The sequence below is a fragment of the Brachyhypopomus gauderio genome, chromosome 5 (genome assembly GCF_052324685.1).
Source record: "Brachyhypopomus gauderio isolate BG-103 chromosome 5, BGAUD_0.2, whole genome shotgun sequence".
NCBI classification, from domain to species: Eukaryota; Metazoa; Chordata; class Actinopteri; order Gymnotiformes; family Hypopomidae; genus Brachyhypopomus; species Brachyhypopomus gauderio.
The window spans coordinates 20678867-20702943 of record NC_135215.1 but is presented as its reverse complement, the minus strand read 5'-3'; the positions used below and the strand labels follow the sequence as shown (position 1 = coordinate 20702943).

Here is a 24077-nt window from a genome sequence, read left to right as displayed (position 1 = left end):
GGACAGTAAAGTACTATAGTACTGGAGTGATGTGTTCATAGCAGGAGACAGTAAAGTACTATAGCACTGGAGTGATGTGTTCAAAGTAGGGGACAATATAAAATAAAATAAATGCATCAATTTTTTATTTTAGTAAACATTCTTCTTTTTCTTCATATCCTTCTCCATCATAATATGGTTAATATAATAATAATAATAATAATAATAATAATAATAATAATAATAATAATAATAATAATAATAATAATAATAAAAATACTATTATTATTATTATTATTATTATTATTATTATTAATATAATTATTGGTATTATATTAGTATTATTATTTCTACATTGGTTCAGTAATCTAACCTTCATAGTTAGTATCACCTTAAACACAAGGCTTACACCTTACACAAGCACAGTTTGACTAACTGAATTACGCGTTAAGCTCCGCCCTACGCTTTAAACCCATGATAGCCAATGGGCCTATAGATCATGACTACAGGACAGGCTATTTAGGAACTACTTTAGTGAGCTCTGTGAGCGACTCGATACTTTTAGTCAATGACGATAGCTACTGGGTTTTTTTAATAGATTTTCTATGAAAAGTTATATATGTTGTCCTCATCAAGGAAGTTGATTTTGTTTCTTTAAGGCCGCCTTCACTCGTTGTGGGACTGGTTTCAAATGACGCCATCCCTTTATTTTTACCCCGATGACCTCATCTTTAAGATGAAGTTTAGTGACCAGTAAAACTTAATTTAAGTTTATTTTATGTTTTTTGTCTTATTACGTTTCTTCTCCCAAGAAGATCACCATTAGGAGTGGGGACTGAGGACATTGTTTCCGAAATGTGCTCTCTTTTGACTTATTTTGTGACGGTAAGTTATCGAAATGTCTGAAATGACAAACTCCGTTTATGGCCAGAGGGCCTATAGCGAACTGTTCCCATGTGTCGGGCCGGGAGAGTCGAAAGTAACATCATGTTCTAATCGTTATGATGGGCTGATCTTTTATTGCGCAAAACAAACCCGAGTCAAGTAGCCTATTTTTATGTTATTACGATTTGACGTATGATGCTGGTCCTTACTTTTTCATGTTATTATTGTCCAGTTCCGTTCATTGGTAAACGCTGAGGTAAAGTTTCTTTTACTGTGTCGTATAACATTGTCATAACGATGAGAGGGTGTCTCTGATATCCCGCTTTAGCACAATATATGACATTTCCCGCGGCTTTGGTAGACTGCTGCCCAGGTTAACCAAAAACTGACTCTTCAAACGTGTTTCAGGATCCACTGAAAACTTCAAAAGAGTGGTAAACTAATCGCTTGCATTTTTAAGGTATGGACGATAAACAAGGTAACAGTGTTACGCATGTTTGCTATCGTAGATCGGTTACTCTGGAAAATGCTAGATTGTTCCAGGTTTCACTATCTAGCTCTTCCGTTCTGTTGCAGTGGATGTTCAATTTCACTCGCTAAAGAAGTTATTTGGAAGTTTGGGCTTGTGACAGTGTTGCTGACTGGCAGAGATGGTAGGAATAGTAAACAAACATCTTATATAGTGTTTCTTATTTAATGTTTTCAGATACCACTTCGGCTGTTTCCATGTTATTCCTTAAAGTTACTCTACACTGTCAATGTATCAGTACGTTGTGTGGCTATTTGCATCATAAGGAATTGTATAGTTGGAATATAGTTGATAGAGTGGCTCAGAATGGGTTCAGTTGTTCATCAGTTCACATCCCAGGTGTTTCAGACTTTAAATCCTAGTCAAAAGCTTGACTTGCTATTGGCTACTGGGACATGTAAATAAAAAATGTTTATAGTCATTAAGGTGTTGTCCTGATAGGTGATGGTTCTTGTTGTATTGATAGTGATAATCACTTGAGTTTGGCTTATCACATTTAACTTTGAAGAACTGTCCTCTACGCATTCTGTGAGATAAGGGGACATGAAGTCAGTGACATAGTCATTACTCCTGTAAAATGTGCATGACACCATCTCCAGGCTACTTGGGTTCATACTCCAAATATGAAATCACCATCATAATAATCCTCCTCCTCCTCCTCCTCCTTATCACTGGTGTAATAAAATATGGTCCAGTCAGAAAAAAGACAACAGCATGTACACATTTATCCGTGATATACGCATGGCTAAATGTACTGCCGCTCATTAGTTCAAGACACACACACACACACACACACACACACACACACACACACACACACACACACACATATATATACACACTGATGTGTATTTACTAATGTGTGTGTGTTTGTGTGTGTGTATATATATATATATATATATATATATATATATATATATATATATATATATATATATATATAAACATGCTAAAGTATAAAAGCATAAATATGTATAAATATACTACATGGAATATATATATATATATATATATATATATATATATATATATATATATATATATATATATATATATATATATATATATATATATATATATATATATATATATATATATTAGTGCTGTCAATTCCAGGTGCCACGATTAAAAGTCCTCACCAGGATTTTGCTCACGCTTGCTAGATTTTCTAATTAGCAATCCAGGTAAAATTAGTGGAATCAACACAATCCAGGAAGCCAGAGCAAAATCCTGGTGAGGACTTTTAATCGCGGCACCGCGGAGTGGGTGTAAATTGGGGTGTAAAAATCACAATTGACAAAATATGGCACATTTTCATTTATTTATATATATATATATATATTTGTGTGTGCGTGTATACATTATTTATTTTGGTCCATGTAGTATATATACTTTGGCACATGTTTTTTATGTGTGCGTGTGTCGGGTAGTTGGGTAGGTTGTTAAAAATACAGCTTAGATAATGCGAGGAATGTTTTGATCAAGGCTTCCTTCTTCCTTTTACACACACACACACACACACACACACACACACACACACACACACACACACACACACACACACACACACACAACAAACTCCTCCTCATGGTCATGAAAATGGCCTCAGAACTGGGGGAAGGAAGCTGGTTCCTTTAAAAGTCACATGGGTGTGACATAGCAGTGAAAGAGCACTTCCCAAATTAACCCACCCCCACCCCCCATAATTCACTAGTATGGTTCACTTATATAACGTCGCGGTCATGTTGGCACTCTGGCTGAGGGCCAGGAGTGACGTCTCCTGAATTAGCTGTAGTAAAAGTGGAGGTCTCCTACCAGAGGACAGGCAGTCCATGCCTGCATGCAGGGGACCCTCCATCACCTCTCTGGCCGTCTAGGAGCATGTGCACCATGTAAGAGTCTTATACTGTGTCCGTGCTCAGCATAGCTTAAAGCTCCTAGTGGCATCTAGCCAGTCAGCGTGCGGCCTTCTCGGCAGTATCTCTTAAGAGGTCATGTCTGGAATGACCAAGTAATGTATCTCAGGCCTCCAGACACGCTCATACTCTTGAAGGTTCTCAGGAAGTACACGAGAGATTGCACTTTCTTTGGATTAACAGGCTGAGGTCCATGGGCAGCATATGAGTTTAAAAGGGGGTAAAAAAAGGCACCCGTGTGATGTAACAGCAGCGGATGTAGCTGTTGGTTATGGCACTTCGGTTCTCATCTTCTGTGGAACTTCCAGTGTTGATAGAAAAATGGAGAAAACATCATGGAAGCATGCGTGGTAGCAGAGGACCAGGATGGACGGTGCTGCTGTTCTGTCAGACACACCTACTGTGCTCGAATGCAAAGGTTTGCTTTGGTGAGCCTCCAGTTAAAAGGTTTTGGTTAATTTTTAATTTGCCTTTTCAGCCATTTGAATTGTGGATTTGAAGCCAACGCCTTTTTAACGTCTTCCTCATTGCATAGGCAGTTTTTTTCATCTGGCAATCCATGATCAGATAGGGCCCACACTATGGAGGAAAAAGTGAATTTATTTCCTATTTAAATAGTTGTCTCCAACCAAAAAGATGTAAATGACGTGATTTCTCTTTTAGTTTTTCAACAGGAGTGGTATGTATATTCTCTGTGATGTGTCGTCTGGACAGCCCTCTGCGTGAGTGCCCTGTAGCATGTTATTTTGGTGTGTGACACTGGGGACATTTAGGCCATGTGCCAGGGTGTGTATTTAGAACCAGACGCATCACAGACGGCTCGTCTTCCAACGTGCTCCCTCCTGCCAGATTTTTGTCTTTCTTGGTTAGGTTGTTCCTGAAATCTCACTTTGCATAGCAGCTGGAAAGGCTACGTTTGGTTTATCTGATCTATGTATGATGTGTGGCTAGTTATAGGTCTATGGATTCCTTCCATTTTAGTCATGCTTGGAATTTTTTTTTATCCCCACACCACCTTGAAAACCAGGTGGCATGAACACAAGGCACCAGCAAAATACCATGTAATACTAGACATGAAACTAGGGGTGATTTTATTAGGTTCCTTGCCAAGACTTGGCAACTTGACGTTGAGTCGAAGCAGCCATGTCATGCTGTTCGAACAAAACCTGGTGTGCCACTAGAGAAGCTGTTATTTTCCTCTGGCAAGTGTGAAGTGCATGCCTTTGATATCTGTTTGTTGTGGTTGGGGATCTTGCTCTCAGGAAATTATAGCATGTTAAGGAGATGATTTTTGACCATTATGTTTTGAAGAAATTGAAAAATTCCCCCTCTTAAACCCTAGCAAGTCAATGCAGTCGAGCTTAAATTTTGTCATTCTTTCCATTTCGTATAAACAAATTGTGCCATCTCAGTAAATACTCTCTGAATGCTGTTGCTGTCATTTTTTGGAGGATATCTCCTATGTTTCCAGTCTTGTCAGTTACGTGACATTTTACACATTTCCACCTGACTTAAAGCTTTAAAAGCATTAATCACTGTTGAAGCTCTCAGTGCTGGCCCGGTGCCTTTGTAAGTGGCGTCGGCTTTTCAACCTCACCCCGTTTTGATCCGGCTGTCGTCTGATGTGACAGCGCTGCAGACCCCCCTCCGGACCGCTATCTCTAGACGGCAGGTGGGAGGCTGGTCCGGTTGTGTGCAGGGCCCGATTGGTCTCCACCAGGAGGGCGCGTAGCGAGGCATCTCGCCTTCCTTTCTGCCTCTGTAAACAAGGAACAGAAGGTCAGATATTCCAAATGAGGAGGGCAGCCCCCTCCCAGAGCGCGAGCCGAGCGTCTGCCAGCGTGCCTAGAGGACAGGCGCAAAGGTCGAGCCACCCCCCCACTCCCTGCGCGAGTGCTCAGATGACCTCGACAGCTCGCCTGTCCTCCCTCACGTTGGCCCGTTCAGGAATGGGGCCTCCTAGATTCGGTGCTCGACTGAAATGGAATAATTCATTTCAGTCTGACAAGGGTAATGGCTTATTTGGGGTTTTTATGAAGTTCAACTGCGCTTTTTGTTTCAACGGGTGGTAGATGCACCGGCCATTTTATGCTTGATAGTGGAAATGATTCAACTATTAGTCAACTGAGGTCTTCAACTTTTGACCTCAAGCACAGTCAACAGTCCTGAATTGTATAACTTTACATTTTGTCGTAATGGAAAGAGGTAAAGGGAGCTGGACCTAGATCTTAGTGATTATGGTTTTAATACCTACATTCTATGACATGAATAAACTACCAGCAATCGCAGAATCCAGGACTAAATTGTGGATCTCTGGCCTATGTTGATTATGCCCTTGAAATTCTAGAAGTCAGAGCAGAACTTGTTCACTTTTTTATAGTCTGACCTGAGACTTAGAAAAAACACATTAGCTTTGAACTGAGTACAAGACAACCTGCATTATTTTAAATTATTAAAAAATTATTTGCATTTGCTAGCTGATGTATAGTGAGTTTTTTCATGGCACACAACAACATTTTGCGCACCGTGACCTTGATGTTGATACATGGATAATATTGTTTTTAGAAAGGCCAATATGGCAGCAGCTGCTAACAAGTATCTTTCAGCCCCAACCTCCCTGGCTGGTGTGTTGATGCGTACATCACCACACACCCAGCAGGTCAGAACATTCCTTCCTGTTCCTGTGTTAATGAGCCGGCCTCTGACAGTGCAGAGGTGCAAGGAATAGCGTGCGCTGACACAGACCCTTGCTTATAGGAGTCGGTCTCATGTTTACATTTTCACACTTTACAGTAGACAAAACTGATTTGAAGTAGAATGGCCTGGGGTTTCTGTGATGGTTTCCAGACTAAATCCTAAATCTTGTTCTGGGCAAGACATAGTAGCCTGTAAATGGTGATTATCACTGATGAGCATAAAGTCATCAGAAATCGAACCCAGTGTGTGCGTCCATGAAGCTGTTCCATTCTCTACAAATACTTCACCCATGAAGTTCCTGTCAGCAAGAATGATAAATGATATTCCTTGGACAATGTCCTACGTAAAGACAAATTGCCGTTCTTGACTGCAACTCAGTCTTGAGCCTGGACAGATCTCTGCCTGAGAGGAGCCCTTTGTTGAAAGACAGGCCTGCGTGGGTTTAAGCTCGAGGACACACGGGCTCCAGCTTTCACACCTGCTGCCTACCACGGCTAATTCACACCTCCCTGTGTACCGCTCGATGTGCCGCTCATGAACGGAGAGCTCTCTAATATCCTGAAGCTATGCAGGCGCTGCGCTTCATGGTCAAGACCCCCGAATGGCATCCACAGTAGTGCGGCGTCCAGGTGAGAAGCTCTGTCTTCTCAGCAGTGTCGCGGGTCAGTGTCGGCAGAGTGGACCTCTCCCGGAGAACGGCAGGGTAGCCGAAGACCAGCAGCCTTGATCGAGGCGGGAAGATCTGCCTAAGTGACGTGTTATTTTTGTGCATTGGGCTCTGACCCAACGCAACACTATACACTAGGTTCTTCTCAGTAGGGTTGGTATATTTTTAACATTAAGTGACCAGTCAAAGTGAGTTAAGGCAGTGGTGGTGTTTTGACTTAGTCCTCTCCATGTCATACACTCATACTGATTTAGTCCAGAGTGTGAATGATCACCATTCCATACATCCAAACACAAAGTTTATGAACAGACCTCCACTCACCAGTTTCCAATTCCATTTATGTGGTGATGTTACTGTGTTGGAGACATTGGAGGGGTGTCCATCTGAGCTGGATTAGGGTCCCATCTGATGATGATCATAAATGTGATCTAAATTAAATGAAGACAACTGAAACACATGACTTCAGACAGTCATACAGATGTTTCTGTTCAGCAGAACCTACAAACATTACCCACAGACTGCAGTCATGTTGAATTTGCCTACACACACAGCCTACTCACACAATTGAAAGAGTGTATCTCCTTCCAACGTGCACACCATGAATTACAGTGGAAACGTGAGAAGCTTGACTATTGATTATTAGCATTGCTGGAATTTTGGCCTCCAAGGCCACTGAAATGTGGCTCCCAGACTAAACAAGCAGGCCTGCCTGACGCTAGTTGCTGCTGGAAGGTGTTTTTATCCAAGGGACTAGAAACACACAAACCCAGTGGTTTTCTAGGTTGATAGTTTGTCTTGGCCCAAACATTCGATAGGACCTACAGCACAATTTGTTTTATTGTCCTTGTGTGTGGGCCCTGTTTGGACGGAGAACTTGTTGCTGGGGGACTTTTTTCATGGCGGCACAGTGGAGAAGAGAGAGTTTTTACGATACTGGGGGAGTTTCCACCATGCTGTACTTACTCAGTACCATCTCCATCATTACTAGGAAGTTAGTATTCCCTAAATCATGAACACACACTCAAAACTGTTCAGACAGATACTCATAACACTGTAAAATAGCATTTAGGTTTCATTTAGCTAATTTGGAGTGCCAACAGGCAAACATGACAATTTGTGTGTGTGTGTGTGTGTGTGTGTGTGTGTGTGTGTGTGTGTGTGTGTGTGTGTGTGTGTGTGTATGTATGTAGATTTTCTCATCTATCACAACTATCATCTGTTATATGTGTGTGTGTGTGTGTGTGTGTGTGTGTGTGTATGTAGATTTTCTCATCTATCACAACTATCATCTGTTATATGCCTGTAAATATTTTTCAGTACACTGCTGTAGCCTACATATCTTGAATAGCACTATAGCACATATCACTCTGACTCACTCGGTCACACTATAGCACATATCACTCTGCCTCACTCAGTCACACTATAGCACACATCACTCTCTGACATTTGATAGCATGGCTAAGCAATCTGGGGTCCTTGGATTAAGACTCCAGTCTCTCTGGGGTGTGAATGTGAAAACTACCACTGCCAGAAAAGGGTTCATAAATCATAAAGTCATGTGGTATTGGCTTAGTGTTTCTGATATTGAATCCAGTTGAGCGTGAGCTCTGCCTCATGCTGAGAATTGGTGTAAACCTAGTAGCATGTCAGGGGGGTTTCTCCCTCTATTTTTGTTAGTTGAAAATTCTTTGTCCAAGTACAATGACAAATAATATTAACAAACAAAGGAGTTTTACTACGTCTATAACGGCAGAGAGAACTCAAAAACCTCATGCCATTGCCTTGAAATATTTTGCTTTTCTCAGTTCACATGCATAAACACACACGCACACACACAAACACACACACACACACACACACACACACACACACACACACACACCTTGGTGTTCAGGTTTCTCTCTGCATTCGCATCCTGACCCTCACGAACGCTGCACTCGCATGCCTTCTCCGTCCCCTCTACCCCCCCAGCTGGGTATCAGCAGGGCTAGAGGGGGAGAAAGCCCCCCATTGTTAGGCCTAACTTTCCATAACAAAGTACATTTGGGGCGTCTGCGCGGGAGCCCCACAAGTAACGTGCCCTGTGTCTTTTCCCCCCGCAGACAACCCAGACCTTCAGCCCGCAGACGAGGAACCAAGAGAAGGATGATGTAATGGCCCTGCTGGCCGGGAGAAAGGACCTCTTTTGTCACGCCCCTGGAATGGTGTGAAAGGAAGACCCCCCCTACCCCCACAGCCCCCCCCCCCCCCCCAGAGCACTCCCTAGCCCTGTCCCACCCCACTCCTCACCTACTGGAACTGAGCCGGAGTGGACTCTCCGCTTGGCTGAGGCGCCCCATTACCACATACATACTATCTCAAGCACTCACAGACTTAGTCAGACCCACACACACACACACACACACACACACACACACACACAGTGCACAAGTTCAGTACTCCCCCACCCCCTTTTTTTTGGAGGGACTTTCAGGGGTTCTTCATTTCTTTTTATTTTCTTTCTCTCTTTCTCTCTCTTGTTTCTTTTTCGCTCTCTTGGTTTTGTTTTGTTTTGTTTTTTTTTTTTGTTTTTTTTCTGGTGCCGGGCATCTCGCCCGCCAGCCGAGCGCCACTGGGGTGACATCATCGCCGGCCGCCACAATGGTGCGGTTCTTCTCCTGAGGGCCCTCACTGGTCGTGTCACTGCTCTGACCCTCAGCCCCCCCCCTCCCCCAACAGGACCGGGTGGAGGAGGGAGGAGGAGAGGAGGAAGAGAAGAGGAAACAGAGTGAGAGAGAGAGGGAGGGAGAGAGAGAGAGAGGAGGACACATCTGAAGGGGAGAGGCAGGCAACCATGGCTGAGCCAGGGGCCCTGTTGTCTGTGAGACCCATCGGGCCTGAAGGCCTGGTGGCCCTGCTGGAGGGCGGCCTGGACCGCGTGCTGCTGATCGACAGCAGGCCCTTCGTGGACTACAACTCCTCCCACATCCTGGAGGCGGTCAACGTGAACTGCTCCAAGCTGATGAAGCGGCGCCTGCAGCAAGACAAGGTGCAGATCGCAGAGCTGCTGCAGCACTCCGCCAAGAAGAAGGTGAGTGGGGCGGGCAGACGGGGTGGCTCCGCCCCCTGAGTCGCTAGGGGCAGGGCTCGGGGTGTTCCGTGGCGATTCCATGGCGGTGCTGAGCGGCGGGCGTCTCGGTTGGTCCCAGATGATGGACAGTGCTCTGCCTAGGTCTCCGCTGGGGTATTTTGAATCAGCCATGATGGATATGATGGGTACTGCTGACTTCTGGGAAATGTATGACCAGTGATTTGGCTTGTGGTCCACTGGCTTGTAGCTCTTTTTGGTTTGAGTGCTCTGCATGGCTGGAGGAGGTGGTTAGTGCTAGTAAGACATGGGGCATCACCGTATGAGTCATGAGGCATCACCAGTGAGGCCCAGGGGGTTTGAGCAGTGAGGCCCAGGGTGTTTGAGCTGTGAGGCCCAGGGTGTTTGAGCAGTGAGTCCCAGGGTGTTTGAGCAGTGAGTCCCAGTGTGTTTGAGCAGTGAGGCCCAGGGTGTTTGAGCTGTGAGGCCCAGTGTGTTTGAGCAGTGAGGCCCAGGGTGTTTGAGCAGTGAGTCCCAGGGTGTTTGAGCAGTGAGTCCCAGGGGGTTTGAGCATTGAGTCCCAGGGGGTTTGAGCATTGAGTCCCAGGGTGCTTGAGCAGTGAGTCCCAGGGGGTTTGAGCAGTGAGGCCCAGTGTGTTTGAGCAGTGAGGCCCAGGGTGTTTGAGCTGTGAGGCCCAGGGTGTTTGAGCAGTGAGTCCCAGGGTGTTTGAGCAGTGAGTCCCAGGGTGTTTGAGCAGTGAGGCCCAGTGTGTTTGAGCAGTGAGTCCCAGGGTGTTTGAGCAGTGAGTCCCAGGGGGTTTGAGCATTGAGTCCCAGGGGGTTTGAGCATTGAGTCCCAGGGTGCTTGAGCAGTGAGTCCCAGTGTGTTTGAGCAGTGAGGCCCAGGGTGTTTGAGCTGTGAGGCCCAGGGTGTTTGAGCAGTGAGTCCCAGGGTGTTTGAGCAGTGAGTCCCAGGGTGTTTGAGCAGTGAGGCCCAGTGTGTTTGAGCAGTGAGTCCCAGGGTGTTTGAGCAGTGAGTCCCAGGGGGTTTGAGCATTGAGTCCCAGGGGGTTTGAGCATTGAGTCCCAGGGTGCTTGAGCAGTGAGGCCCAGGGTGTTTGAGCTGTGAGGCCCAGGGTGTTTGAGCAGTGAGGCCCAGGGTGTTTGAGCAGTGAGTCCCAGGGTGTTTGAGCAGTGAGTCCCAGGGTGTTTGAGCAGTGAGTCCCAGGGTGTTTGAGCTGTGAGGCCCAGGGTGTTTGAGCAGTGAGTCCCAGGGTGTTTGAGCAGTGAGTCCCAGGGTGTTTGAGCTGTGAGGCCCAGGGGGTTTGAGCTGTGTTGAGCTGTGACCTCATGGAGTGTGTAGTGAGCAGGGAGTACAGATAGCCGTACCCTTTCATGAGGATCATTGTCAGGCCATAGAAACAGGTTGCCGAGTGACCTCATCCCAGTGCTATCCATCTCTGTCCAGCCTTGAACCCCCCCCCCCCCCCCCCCCCCACCACCACCACCACCAGCACCACAACACTCACACACACTCCCGCTCACTCACACTCACACAGACAGAGAGAGAAAAACAGGGATGACTCCTTCCTCAAACTATTACAGAGTGTTCTCTCACCCGCGGCTTCCAGTTCCTGTCCGCAGCTCTGAGGCCGTGTGCGTTTCAGAGCACATGGGGGCTACGCCCTTTCGCCCCCACGTCTGTTAGCGTGGCGCTAATGAAGCCTAGAAGGAGCAGGGGCGTGAGTGTGTTTCTCTCTCTCTCTCCCTCCCCACCTCAGCAGGGGTCAGCGGCTTCAGGGGTCAGCGGCTTCAGCCGTGGCGCCCGGCCCTTTGGCTCCCTTGTCGAGGCCGAAGGTACCTCGTTCTCCTGTCCTCTTCCACCCTTCCCTACCTCCCTCCCCTCAGGGCCAGATGCGCCGCGGGCCTGGGGTTCGGCTAGCGCTGGCGCCGCTCGAGGGCTTGCTCAACGGCGGATGACATCAGGCGCTGAGCTGCGCTGTCCTGGGGGACGTGTGAGAGGGGAGCGAGCTGAAGGAGGGAGAGGTGGGGGGGGAGGGGAGGAGCGTGCGATACAGAGACCCATCTGCCCCGCGGACAGCACTGCGGTAATGAGGCTCCGCCTCTGAAGAAGTCATTATCGTAACGTCACCTTGTTACATCAGCAGTACATTACTTTGGCTGGCGTCACCTTTTGTTGATTTAACCTCTGTTTAATGCTAGCTGGATCGCTCATTTTCACAGTCAGGGGTGAAGCGGAGATGAGAACCAGCCCTAGAGCACAGACACTGCTTCACCAATGTTCCTGTAGCCGACGATCCGTTACAGCCCCAGAGCAGCACATAGGGTCCAAACCTCTGGTTTCTGGTTACTTATACATTTCAGGTCACATCTCAGGTCCTTTCAGGTCAGCTCAGTGTTCCTTGCATCATGTCATAATAGTCGCAGCCTCAAAGCTGTTCAGTAAACCTGACTGGTGTCACTCACAGCTACTCCTACAGATTTAGCTGCCTGGCCTGTCCTGTCCTGAGCGTCCTGAGCACCAACTGAGGTCCTGCAGCAGAAAGCACTCACTTATAAATCCAAGTCTTCAGCTCTGGTGTCTTGGGTGGACGCAGTGGCAGGGGCCAGTGAGAGACGGTGTCTGTGTCCTGCGCTCACGCTAGATTACACAAAGCCGGCTTGGGGTCTGAATCGCCCTGCCGTATCTGACCTAGAAGTAGGATACATTGCTTGCTTATGATATCTGATTTGGGTCCTATTAAGTTGTGTGTACGTGCATGTGTTAAGGCCGGAGGGTTTGCTGCTAAATATATGTGTGGATGCACAAACTGTGTATTGCAGTTTTTTTTATCTCCTTGGGTTTGAGTGTCTAGAATATGTAATTAGTATTTTCTATGAATATTGAGAAAAAGCACTCAGAGCACCTCAGGACCTCAGAGCACCTCAGAACCTCAGATCCTCAGAACCTCAGAGCCTCAGAACAACCTGAGAAGTAGATTGCTGCTGCTGCTGTTGTTGTTGTTGTTGTTGTTGTTGTTGTTTGGAACCCATTCAGACTCATGCGCATTCAGGGCCATTTTGAGTTTTTAGCAGCAATTATAAACAGTTTGGTGGCATTTAGTGAAGTTCATTTACTAGACACATTAACTACAGTTGCAAAATATTATACCATTATGATGCTGTTCAAAACAATGTTGTTACCAGGCTGAATTAAAACTGAATGAAATTCCTCACAAATATTAAAATGACACAGAAAATTTATTGTTTAAATATATGCCCAGTTTCTAAGCTGCAAGGGATCATTTTTATGATTTCAACACTATTTCTATCATAATCATGTCTGTAAGATTAAGAAAACAAAACCTGGGCCAGATGAAGGGCTGTCGTGATTTATCTGACATGAATAGTGTCTGGAGAAGTGACTGCAGCATGTTGTATAATCCACTTGCAGTAAAACCTGATTATCTTGTTTGTTCTTTTTCTTTTTTTATTTTAATATCATTTAATTTACTCAAATATTTCATTGTACTGTCTTGTTTGCTTGAATGTGTTTGTGTGTGTGTGTTTCAGTTGGAACTGCAGAGTCAAGAAGTGGTGGTCTATGATCAGAGCTCATCTGACCCCTCCTCCCTGTCAGCAGAGGCTTTTCTCAGCGTCCTATTGGCTAAACTAGAGAGGAGTTTCCCGTGTGTTCACCTGCTCTCAGGTTAGACGCACCCTGTAACTACAGCAGTGCAGTTTTAAAACGCTTCAGATTCACTTCAACTCTGACACTGGCACAGGGTGGATGGAAGTTTAGACAAAACACACAGAGGACCTGAACATCGATTTTATGTTCACATCTTCCAGTACTCACTTTTCACACACCTAGAACAACAACTCTCGATTTATTTAATCTGCTCTTCAAACTTCTGCTGTGCTCCGTATTCTGAGCTTTCTTATAATTGTATGAATCATAATATCCAGTTTATACCACTAACATGCTGCGCATTATATAAGTGAGGTTAGTTAAATAGTTACCATCACTGCTCATTCTGCAATAAACTACAGCTCAGTAAGGTCAGAATCCAAATGACGTCATTCTGTAAGTTATGTAACTTTTTAAAAAATCAGAGCCAGGTCTATAATGGGGGATGAAGAACAAATGTTAACGCATAACAAAGTCAAACTCAGCGCCGTGCTGGCCTGAAAAAGTTTGGTGTGTTTTCAGTGTTAGAGCAGTTGTCTGCGCTAGTGCAGCTTCTCACTTAAGTCAGATAAAACCTGCAGCACCATTTAGCAACCTGAGGTAACCCCTCTGTTACTAAGAAACCAGTATTTCCTTTGCAGAGGTCATGGTAAAATCTCTCTCTTTCATAAACACATGCATACACACATGCGCACAAACATACACACTTTCACACACACACAGCTGTTCTAAGGACAATGTACCTTTTAAAGTCACACAGACTTAAAAGTTCCGTTTAGGGAGTAAAAAGTCTTAAATTGTGGAGTGGCCAATGATTAAGCAGTTTAAACTCTAGCATTACATCATCATTACATAACGTGCATGTGCTTGTGTGTGTGTGTCTGTGTGCATGCGTGCGTGCACACACACAAGGGAGCGAGTGTTAAAAGAAGGACATGGCTTTGATATTGGCCATACAATAGAATGTCAAAACAACACAGCTGTGAGAATTCCCATTTACATCACAACTATCCGAAAAAGGGAAGTGGTTGTAGTTTCTGAGGATATGAAAATAATAGAAATATTAGTCACTGTGTTCTACAAACACAAGATAGGCCACAGTACCAGAATAATTATTTATCAGCAGATCTTGGAAAAAAAAATACTAAAAACAGAAAGGTCAGAGCCCTTCAGACTAGTTTTTGGAGGAACCTGCAGCACTATCTTCATAATAGCTGTGTTACGTTTGGACCAGCTGGGCATAAACTTTAGGAGCAACTTTAGGATTCTCCAGGGGGTTCAGGTTGGTTGGATGATGCTTTATGAACCTCAGTTTTTAATATTATTTAATCCGACATATTCTTGATTGGACTGAGCTCTGTACTGGGCCACTGTGGAACAGTCACTGTCTGGTGTTCAACCAAACCAGAACTTTGGTTCTGCTGAAAGTGCCAAACATTAGATTTTCTAGCACGTTTCAGCAGTCTCTCTGCTGAGTAATACCATCCTAACAACACAATGCTGTAATCCGAACACTTCATAGTCTCCGGTGTTTGTTGTCAGAATGGGCAGTGTTTGGGTTTTGCCAGTCTTTTGAATTTTGGCCAAAAACCTAATTTTTTTCTGACATTGTAGCTATTGGTCTCTGGCAAACATCAGACATGCTTTCATGTGATTTTTTCTTCAGTAATGGCTTCCTTACAGCCTCATGAAGCTTGATGTCCTCAAGCTAGGACAGTGTCTCATCCGCTTGGAGCTTCCACAGGACTATTTTGTGCAAACAGAATTTTTCAGTTATTCATTTTTTATTATATGTTATATAAAACAAATATCACTTTAATTTCAATAATGTTATATAAAACCAATATCACTTTAATTTCTATAATGTTATATAAAACCAATACCACTTTAATTTCTATTGAAGTTCAGACTTTTACAATGAAATATGACCAGGCAAATTTGGCCTTGTGTGACAGAGGGCAGGTGTTAGCTAGAAGCATTTAGGATATTATACTGGAAATTCAACTGTAAATACAATCTGTGAGAACACCTCTATATAAACTGAAGTACATACATGTATATATTCATTCACAAATCCTCTCCCTGACCTTTTAAAAAAACAAGTCATTAAAGAAAAAAGCCACAAGCAACATGACAGCTGTACAAAGAACAAAACAGCTTACAGTCTCAGCTAACTTCTCAGCACATGGAGATGAATGAACATAGATTGGTAGCTTATACTGAATGTAGAATAGTTTCACTGTTCCACCGTAGACCAAGTGCCTCTATAGTTCCAGGCTCTTGAACAACACAGCTATGTGGTAACCCGCAGGTTTGGGCACAAGACCTGTGGCTGAAGTTCGTCATTGTTGTTAATACCTTCACTGTTGATGAGCACGCTGTTCGCCATAGCAACAGCCCTGTCACAATAGTGGCGCTGGCCCCAGGGCTGGGGGTGGGGTGATGACACTGTAATAGCTAGTACAGGTAGGTCAGCCGTGACCTGCACAGCCCAGCAGGTGCACTGAATTCTCACCTCTAATGATGGATACAAACATAGTTTGAAAGGTTAAATCCAAATATTGTGGCCGGTCTGTCACAGAGACATGGTATATAGTTCTCTGCAATGCATTTTTATTCAAGACCTTTATTACTTTAGTCAGAATAAAAGACATTTTTCATATAATAAAGAAGAAATATAAGCTACATACTTATTTAATTTTAAAAGGTGTAGAAAGACACAAATGTGTCCGTGCATTATTTTACAGCGGGTTTCTGCATGGCTGCTACTACAATGGTTAATTAAATATTTTCTTTCACTTTCATCACTTGTATCCATATTATAAGGGCAGCCAGAGTGGAAATGTGAGATACGTTTAGTTGGGTTGTCAGGCAACCAGAGGCGAATTTGCCTGAGAGGCCACAGGTGGCCGGAGTATTGTATGTCAGCCTCCCAAGAAGACACAAATGAATACGCATAGTTACACACACACACACACACACACACACACACACACACACACACACACACACACACACACTCAAATGCACAAGCGCATGCTTAAGAATTTATGAATATGAATGATCATTGAATATGTTTCTTTGAGGTTCTTGGAAAATGATGCTCTGATTCTTCAGAAAAACACTCGGCAGCTTGGCAAAGTGCTAATTGTACCAGCCACACTCACGTCCATGATATTTCCTGGTATTTCCTGGTGTTTCCGGCATATTCCACTTAGCCGGCACGCTTGTGGCGCAGCCTGCCTGACGTTTAACAGCACCTGGCCGCAGCCATTTTGAATGAAGCCCTTTGTTCCGTTGCCCCGTCCAGGTGGGTTCGTGGAGTTCTCCCATCTGTTCCCGGGCCTGTGCGAGGGGAAGTCCACGCTGGTGCCCTCCTGCATCTCCCAGCCCTGCCTGCCTGTGGCCAGCAGCGGGCCCACACGCATCCTTCCCCACCTCTACCTGGGCTGCCAGAGGGACGTCCTCAACAGGGTGAGTCACTCCGCCGTCCGTCCACGCCACGGCCGTGATGATGGTGATGATGCTTATACGGATGGTGTCAGTAAAGTTGCCGGTGGTCCAGTGAGCAGATGCGTTAAGTTGCATCCATATATCCATTTCCTGGGAAACAACAGTAGGGCCAGGAGACAGTGAAAGCGTAACAATGCAAAGCTATTCCAGTGACTTATTTAAGGATCCTGTAAAATATGTATAGCACATGCATCACTGGTTTATTATATCTTATACATGTCTGTAAATGTACGAATGCATATATATAAAACATACATAAATTATCATAGGAAGGCAGTTAGGTGAGTTGGCTAGTTTCTTGTGCAGTATTTATAGTCAAGTTCTCTGTTTTATGAACAGACCTTTCCAGTATACAAGTCACAGGGAACTTATGAGTTCTGGTAATCTTTCAAAGGAGGATGTGAATCTGTGAGTGAAACAAATAGCAGAATAAGAGGCGGAGCCTCATGAGCGCACCCTCCCCTCCCACAGGACCTGATGCAGCAGAACAACATAGCGTACGTTCTCAACGCCAGCAACACGTGTCCGAAACCCGACTTCATTCCCGAGTCCCACTTCCTGCGCGTGCCGGTCAACGACAGCTTCTGCGAGAAGATCCTGCCCTGGTTGGACAACTCAGTGGAGTTCATAGGTCAGATGCTTGGAAGTTAGCAAAGGGGCCCTGGAGGAGATGGTGTTCCTCAGAGTCTAGGGTTGGGTGTAACCATAAACCCTGGTTCCTGAGGTGCAGAGAGTGTTCAGATTCATGTAGAGTCATTGTACTTTGTCCTCAGCTGCTCTCATGCTGAAGTGTGATTTCAGTCCTTGTTTATGTTTGAGTGTTCAAAGGCAAGCAGTTTCCCAATGCTTATGTATAATAGTGTTCATGTACTATTATGTATGCTTTATAAGAATCTATAAAACCAAAATGTCCAAAAGCAATTAACCAGTACTTTTACCAAAAGCAGCAAAACACAAAGATCTTGAAATGTCCCAGTGAAATCTGTTTTTTAAGACAATCTTAATACTGTGATGCATTTGGGAAGTCAATTTATGTGGCTTACTTCTCTTCTTCTTTTCCCAGAGAAGGCGAAGGCGTGTAACTCCAGGGTCCTAGTGCACTGCCTGGCAGGTATCTCTAGATCAGCCACCATTGCCATCGCCTACATCATGAAGAGAATGGACATGTCCCTGGATGAGGCATACAGGTACAAATCCAACACCAGCACTTGATGTCATTTCCACTCCATTCCACAAGTTATCCAACTCGCTGGTCTAATGAAGCTCCAATGATGTGGTGTTTCTTACCCAACCAGGTTTGTGAAGGAGAAGAGGCCCACCATTTCACCCAACTTCAACTTCCTGGGCCAGCTGCTGGACTTTGAGAAAAAGATCAAGAGCCCAAGCGGAGAGGGATCCAGGTGCAACCGGGCACAGACAGAGACGGCCAAGGAGTTGGTCCAGGAGGACGTGTCTGGCGGAGCTATGTTTGACAGCCCTGCTGCTGGGCCAATAGAGCCACTGACCCTGCCGTGCGTGCTGGCCGGGGTTCCCGAGGAGCAGCTGCTGGCTCAGGCTCTGTGTAACCTGCAGCTGGGGGAGGGCGTGGAGGACAGCGCCCGGCTGAAGCGCTCCTTCTCCCTCGACATCAAGTCCTATGGGGAGACAGGAGCCGGGCCGTCTGGGCACACATTTGGCACTGGGGACGCCACCGAATACTACAAACCTTCTGCTTATAAAGAGCCGGCAGCCAAGCCCTGCCAGTTCTCGCCCGTGGAGGAGGTGTCGGAGCAGTCAACACCGGAGCAGAGTCCAGACAAGGAGCAGGTGGACGGCCCTTCCCCGGCCTCCAACCTTCCCCGTGTCTCCGGCAAGCCCAAGCCGAACACCAAGCCGCCCCCTCCGCCCGCCTGCCCACAGCCCCTGCACAGGAGCGGCAGCATGGAGGAGTCATCGAGTGCCACCAGCTTCCTGCTTGGCCTGTCACGTTCGCAGCAGCACCTGGCCAGGGGTGGCACCAGCGCGCTGAAGGGCTGGCACTCGGACATCCTGCTGGGCTCCGTGGCCGTCACCTCCTCCTCCTCCTCTTCCTCGCTGACCGGTGGCTGGTACCTCTCCGAGTCCACGCACTTCTGCTCCACCTCGGCCATCTTTGGGGGAGGCGGCGGGGCCCAGGGAGGTTTGGCGGCGGCGTTCGGGTGCAGCCAGGGCCTGGAGGCAGTGAGGAGGCGTGGGCGCCAGCGCAGTGGTGACCGCGGGGACTCCAGGCGGAGCTGGCACGAGGAGAGCAGCTTCGAGAAGCAGTTGAAGCGGCGCAGCTGCCAGATGGAGTTCGGTGATGGGATGACGGAGAGCCGCTCCAGGGAGGAACTGGGCAAAGTGGGCAGTCAGTCTAGCTTCTCAGGGAGCATGGAGATTATTGAGGTGTCCTGAAGGAAAGACTCTGATAAACACTCTCTGACAAAAAACTCTTTTCAGAAAATTTGTCCTAAAAGAGAAGACTTGGTTTTGATCTGGCCAAAGTCTTTTGCAGGAGACTTGTTTGGATTGTAAACAGCTCAGTAGTGGTGCTTTGTAGACTGTTGTCCATTACTGACCTATTGTTGTAATAGCAGAATTTTACAGGTAACTATTACAGAATGCAGCTGCATATTACTCAATGGCTAAAGCGGACACACTCACTTTCACTCAAGAACATATTTTTGTTCTTAATTTAGTGTAATTTTAACTGAGCCTTTTTTAATTTTCTGTGGATCAATATCGGTTATTCACTATTTTCCATTCATATTGTGATTTATACAATGTGCATGTTTGATTCCAGTACTGACACTTGAGCCCAAAATCAAAGCATAATTGAACTGGACTGGAGAGTTTTGTTGTGACATGCCACACAGGATGTCTGAGTAGCACTTATCCAGTACCTCACAAATCCAAATTAAGGGCTTTTCTCTTTTCTTTTTAATCTCATGTGTAGCTTATTGATATTTCAAATCTCAGGACAATTAAAATCTTTTATTTTGAGCAGCAGGAAAATACACTTTAATGAGGCTACCCTTAATGGAAGCTTTTCGGCCTTGGATTGTAATGAGATTGAAATGTTTGTAATGTTTCAGCTGATGCAAATCAGCTTTAACCACATCAAAATGCAAGATAGAGATAGTATGTTACATGGATGATGAAAATGAACTGAACCAGGGTCAGTTAAGAGGGGTAGAACCAGAGCGGGGCAATGCCGGGTCTTGCGGTAATTTTGCAGGTGCCGGGCGGGTTTACCAAAGGCTGGGGGAACAGTAAGAGGCTGGAACTCCTGTTCAGAGAAGTGCACCTCAGTCCTGCCTGGAATCGATACAGGTTGTCGTTAGTTTGACACAACCTTCCCACAAAGTCAGGGTGACAAACCCTGGGTGGAGCTGATTGGAGACCCTGTAGAGGATTGTGGGTTGGGCCGTGTCATTGGTCATTGGCAGTTAGCTTTGGCTCGGATGCGTCACATCATGACACTCCACAACGAGAAGGCAGGAGCCATGTGCTTGGGAGCAGTAATGTAAAGCTTGCTGGTGTGTGTTTGTCAGTTCTGAAGGAGGATATACCCATAAATACAGACAGATGTAAAGACAGAGAAAGGCCAGGATCAGACTTTGTTATTACTATCAGACTTTGTTATTGCTATCAGACTTTCTTCTATAGTGGTGTCCAGCCTTGACCCTTGCTTCTCCGTGCTCTGGGCATTTTGGTTCTGATTGCTCTAACTCGCTGGACTCTGCTCACAAAGGGCTTGAAAACACACTGATCATCTGATTCAGGAATATGAGATTTGCAGGAACTCGAAAGAGTATAGTGAATAGGGCCCCCATGTCAGGCCTTGGGAAACAAAGAGAGAACCAGAATATTTCTTAAATACAATGCATCCAAGCCAGATATGCAGTGACTTAGCATGGACCTGATGAGAAGCTCACTCAACTTCTACAGCATCAGGTAACACTAGAATCAATGGTATATTCATAATGAATCCTGAATTAAATCGTTTAGGAGCACTGCAGAATGAGACGCTCACATATCTTACTGCGAAGCAGTGTGTGTGCGTGCAAGGAAGCCCAGCTCAAGTATCATTTGGAAGCTATTAGTCTCAGTGTTCTGCTCCACAGAAAGTTCATTCAGTTTTCTCATATTTCGAGTGGTGTCCAAAACCCTCAAGACACAACCACATGACAGCATAACTGATTGACCTTAGGAATCATCATATGCATTGGCTGAAGTCAGAAATGATCTTCGATTACACATGAAACCTCTGTGTTTCTCATCTTTTGACATTAGCTGATAACCCAGTACACCAAATAATGTATTGTGGGTCTGTGTCTGATAGGAATTGTTGAGATTCAGTCAGTATTGAAGGTTTAATACCACTGGCAGTGTGTTTTTTTTTTTGGCCTTTACCGTTGGTGCTTTATTTCTTGTTAATAGTGAACAAATAATTCAGTACAGTGTTTATGTCAGACTCTTCAGGTATTGAAAAAACACCAGAACATCCCAGCCATTCATCTTAGACCTCACAATGCCCTAATGGCCTTGAAGGCAGGGATTGACTCCTGCCACCATTTTTGCACTGCCCCTGGAGGCAGACAGAGCAGACTGTACTAGAAGCTACAGGGAGATGGTGGGCTCATCAGTGGCTCCCAGGAGAAGGGTGCCATCACCGCCGCACCATCCAAACCGCCTGGACACTCGGTGCCTGGCCAGAAGAGCTGGGCACAACACGTCGACTTTGGTTTTGTCTGTGGTTTGAATGTGTTGTTTTTGTTGTTACTTTTAATATTTCTTCAGGTGATTTGTGCTTGAACAGGATAATGGTGTGAGTGGTAAAACGAGGTTTTGAAAGTTTCCTTAAAGCTGTGAAGATGAACATGGCGTAACTGTTCTGTAAACAAGAGGTTTTTTTTTTTGTTGTTGTTGGCGGCCTTGGTCACAAATTGACTTTTTTGCAAGAGACATTTCCAAGAAGGTGATTATATCATATCTAGCAGCTCAGATTGACCTTGGACAGATTCTCCAATTGACTATTTAGTCTCTTAATCATGAGCAATCTTTGGCAACCTAATCCGCTTTTTAAAAAGACAGATGTTAATTTATAAGATGTACAGCAAGCCACAAACTATTCACAATCCATAGTGCTGGATGTTCTTGTCCAAATTGCCATATATTTCTCTAACCGAACGATTACGTGATGATCATGTCTGTAGAAGAGTGTGGACCCAGTAAAGGGCTGACAGTTTGACAGGTGTGTGGTCAGCTTTCAGATGGTACCAGTGTGTGGAGTGTGTGAAGGCCTGTGGAGATGCTTGAGAGTATGGTGTGCTTTTTCTTCCACTGTACCGTTTTCCATGTGGATGAAGTTCTATGACAGTGACGGTTATTAGCTGTATGTTCGACTGTTGAAATAAAACCTACGTTGGTACTCAGACACATGCGTTTATTTGAAGAGTTACAGTTAAAGAATGCCAGAGTACTGACTCTGGAACAGACTGCACACAGCTTGATCACAGATACCAAAGAAAGGCCATAATGCTGGATGCAGGCCAGTGAGAGAGCAGGAGAAAGAGCAGTGTGTAGTTCTGAGACAGTGAGACCCTGCTTTCACAGCTGTACACATCCTAGTCCCTGTATAGTGACCAAATAGGAAACCATTTTGGATCTAGCTCATGTGTTTTCTTGAAGATGAAAAGGAAAGTGCATATATACAGTGATCACACTCTATAGCTGTGTCCTTATGAGTGAGTACAGATGTTTTAGAGGTAGCCATTGCTAATAAGTGTACAGAATCCACAGACAACCATTGGCAGTAGAATGGGTCATTCTGAAGAGCTCAGTGACTTTAAACGTAGCCTTATAATAGGATGCCAACTTTGTCAAGTTTGAGAGATTTCTTCTCTGCTAGAACTCCCCAAGTAAACTGTAAGCACATCTATTGTGAAAGAGTGAGTAACAACAGCTCAGCTACAAAGTGCTAGACCACACAAACTCCCCAAATCTTTTGTTGCACTAGAGTTCGAAAAGGCCTCTGGAAAGTAGATCAGGAGAAGAACTGTGTGTCATTCGTCAAATGGGTTTCCATGGCTAATCTGCTGCACACAGGCCTGAGATCAGTGTGTGCAATGCCAAACATGGGCTGTACTGTGGTTGTGTAAAGCACACTGCTGCTGGACTCTAGAGCTGTGGAAACACGTTCCCTGGAGTGATGAATCACACGTCACCATCTGGCAGACTGATGGGTCAATCCGGCTTTTGTGGATGCCAGGAGAATGGTACCCACTGGAACGCCAAGGTAAGTTTGGTGTGGGAGGGATAAGGGTTGTCTGAGTTTGGGCTAGACGCTTTAGTTCCAGTGAAGGGCTATACTAATACAGCATACAAAGACATTTAGTCTCATCCAATTAGACAATAATTTGCTTCTGTATTTTGGGGAAGGCCCTGTTCTAATATGGCTGCATCTGTACACAAAGCAAGAGCCATAATGACATGGTTCGACCCATAAAGACATGGTTGGATGAGTTTGCAGTGGAGGAACTCCAGTGGCTTGCACAGAGACGTGATCTCACTGAACATCTTTAGGATGACATTTTACATCCCTGCGTGACAGGTCTTTTTGTCCATCAGGACCTGACCTCACAAATTCTCATATACACACTCTGAAATCTTATGGAAGGTCTTTCCATATGCCAGGAGGCTGTGTATATTTACAAAAGGGGATAGATATATTACAGTACATGGTTATGTCCAACAATTGTGCATTAATCTGTGACCACAAACTTTTGCCTATATAGTGGGGGTTGTAACCCTTTACTTCCGCAACCCGTATTGTAATCTAAAGTGAGTCACCAAAACAGCTAGATGCTTTTGATCCTGCACATTATGGGCTAAATTCATAAAATCTGCCTGCAGATTTAACGTGACGTTAAAAGCAAACAGTGCCACGTTGATGCGATTACTCATTTATAAATATAAACATGTGGATTGGCGTGTTTTCACATATGGTGGACACCATTTTGTTTGCATGACGTTAGCGATTCATAATAGAACATAGCTTAATAGAAAAAGGTAGGTAGGCCCCTACGTCAGTAAATGTCCGATGTGAATTGAATGATCATTTCTCGTACGAT

At 45.2% G+C, this 24077-nt stretch overlaps 1 protein-coding gene across 5 annotated transcripts; it reads left to right on the top strand.

The window, feature by feature from the left end:
• The first annotated feature begins 469 nt into the window (after nt 1-469).
• Nucleotides 470-22379, top strand: dusp16 (dual specificity phosphatase 16). Of its 5 annotated transcripts, none has more exons than XM_077006380.1 (7): nt 470-864; nt 8776-9743; nt 13314-13449; nt 16742-16905; nt 17416-17575; nt 18008-18131; nt 18240-22379. In XM_077006380.1, exons 2-7 carry the CDS (start codon nt 9507-9509, stop codon nt 19354-19356), a joined length of 1938 nt encoding a protein of 645 aa, XP_076862495.1. In that variant the 5' UTR covers nt 470-864; nt 8776-9506; the 3' UTR covers nt 19357-22379. The 5 variants fall into 5 exon arrangements, with proteins under 5 accessions (XP_076862495.1, XP_076862497.1, XP_076862498.1 ...); XM_077006382.1 differs by lacking the exon at nt 470-864 and adding an exon at nt 1186-1324; XM_077006383.1 differs by lacking the exon at nt 470-864 and adding an exon at nt 3215-3285.
• Nucleotides 22380-24077: the final 1698 nt, after the last annotated feature.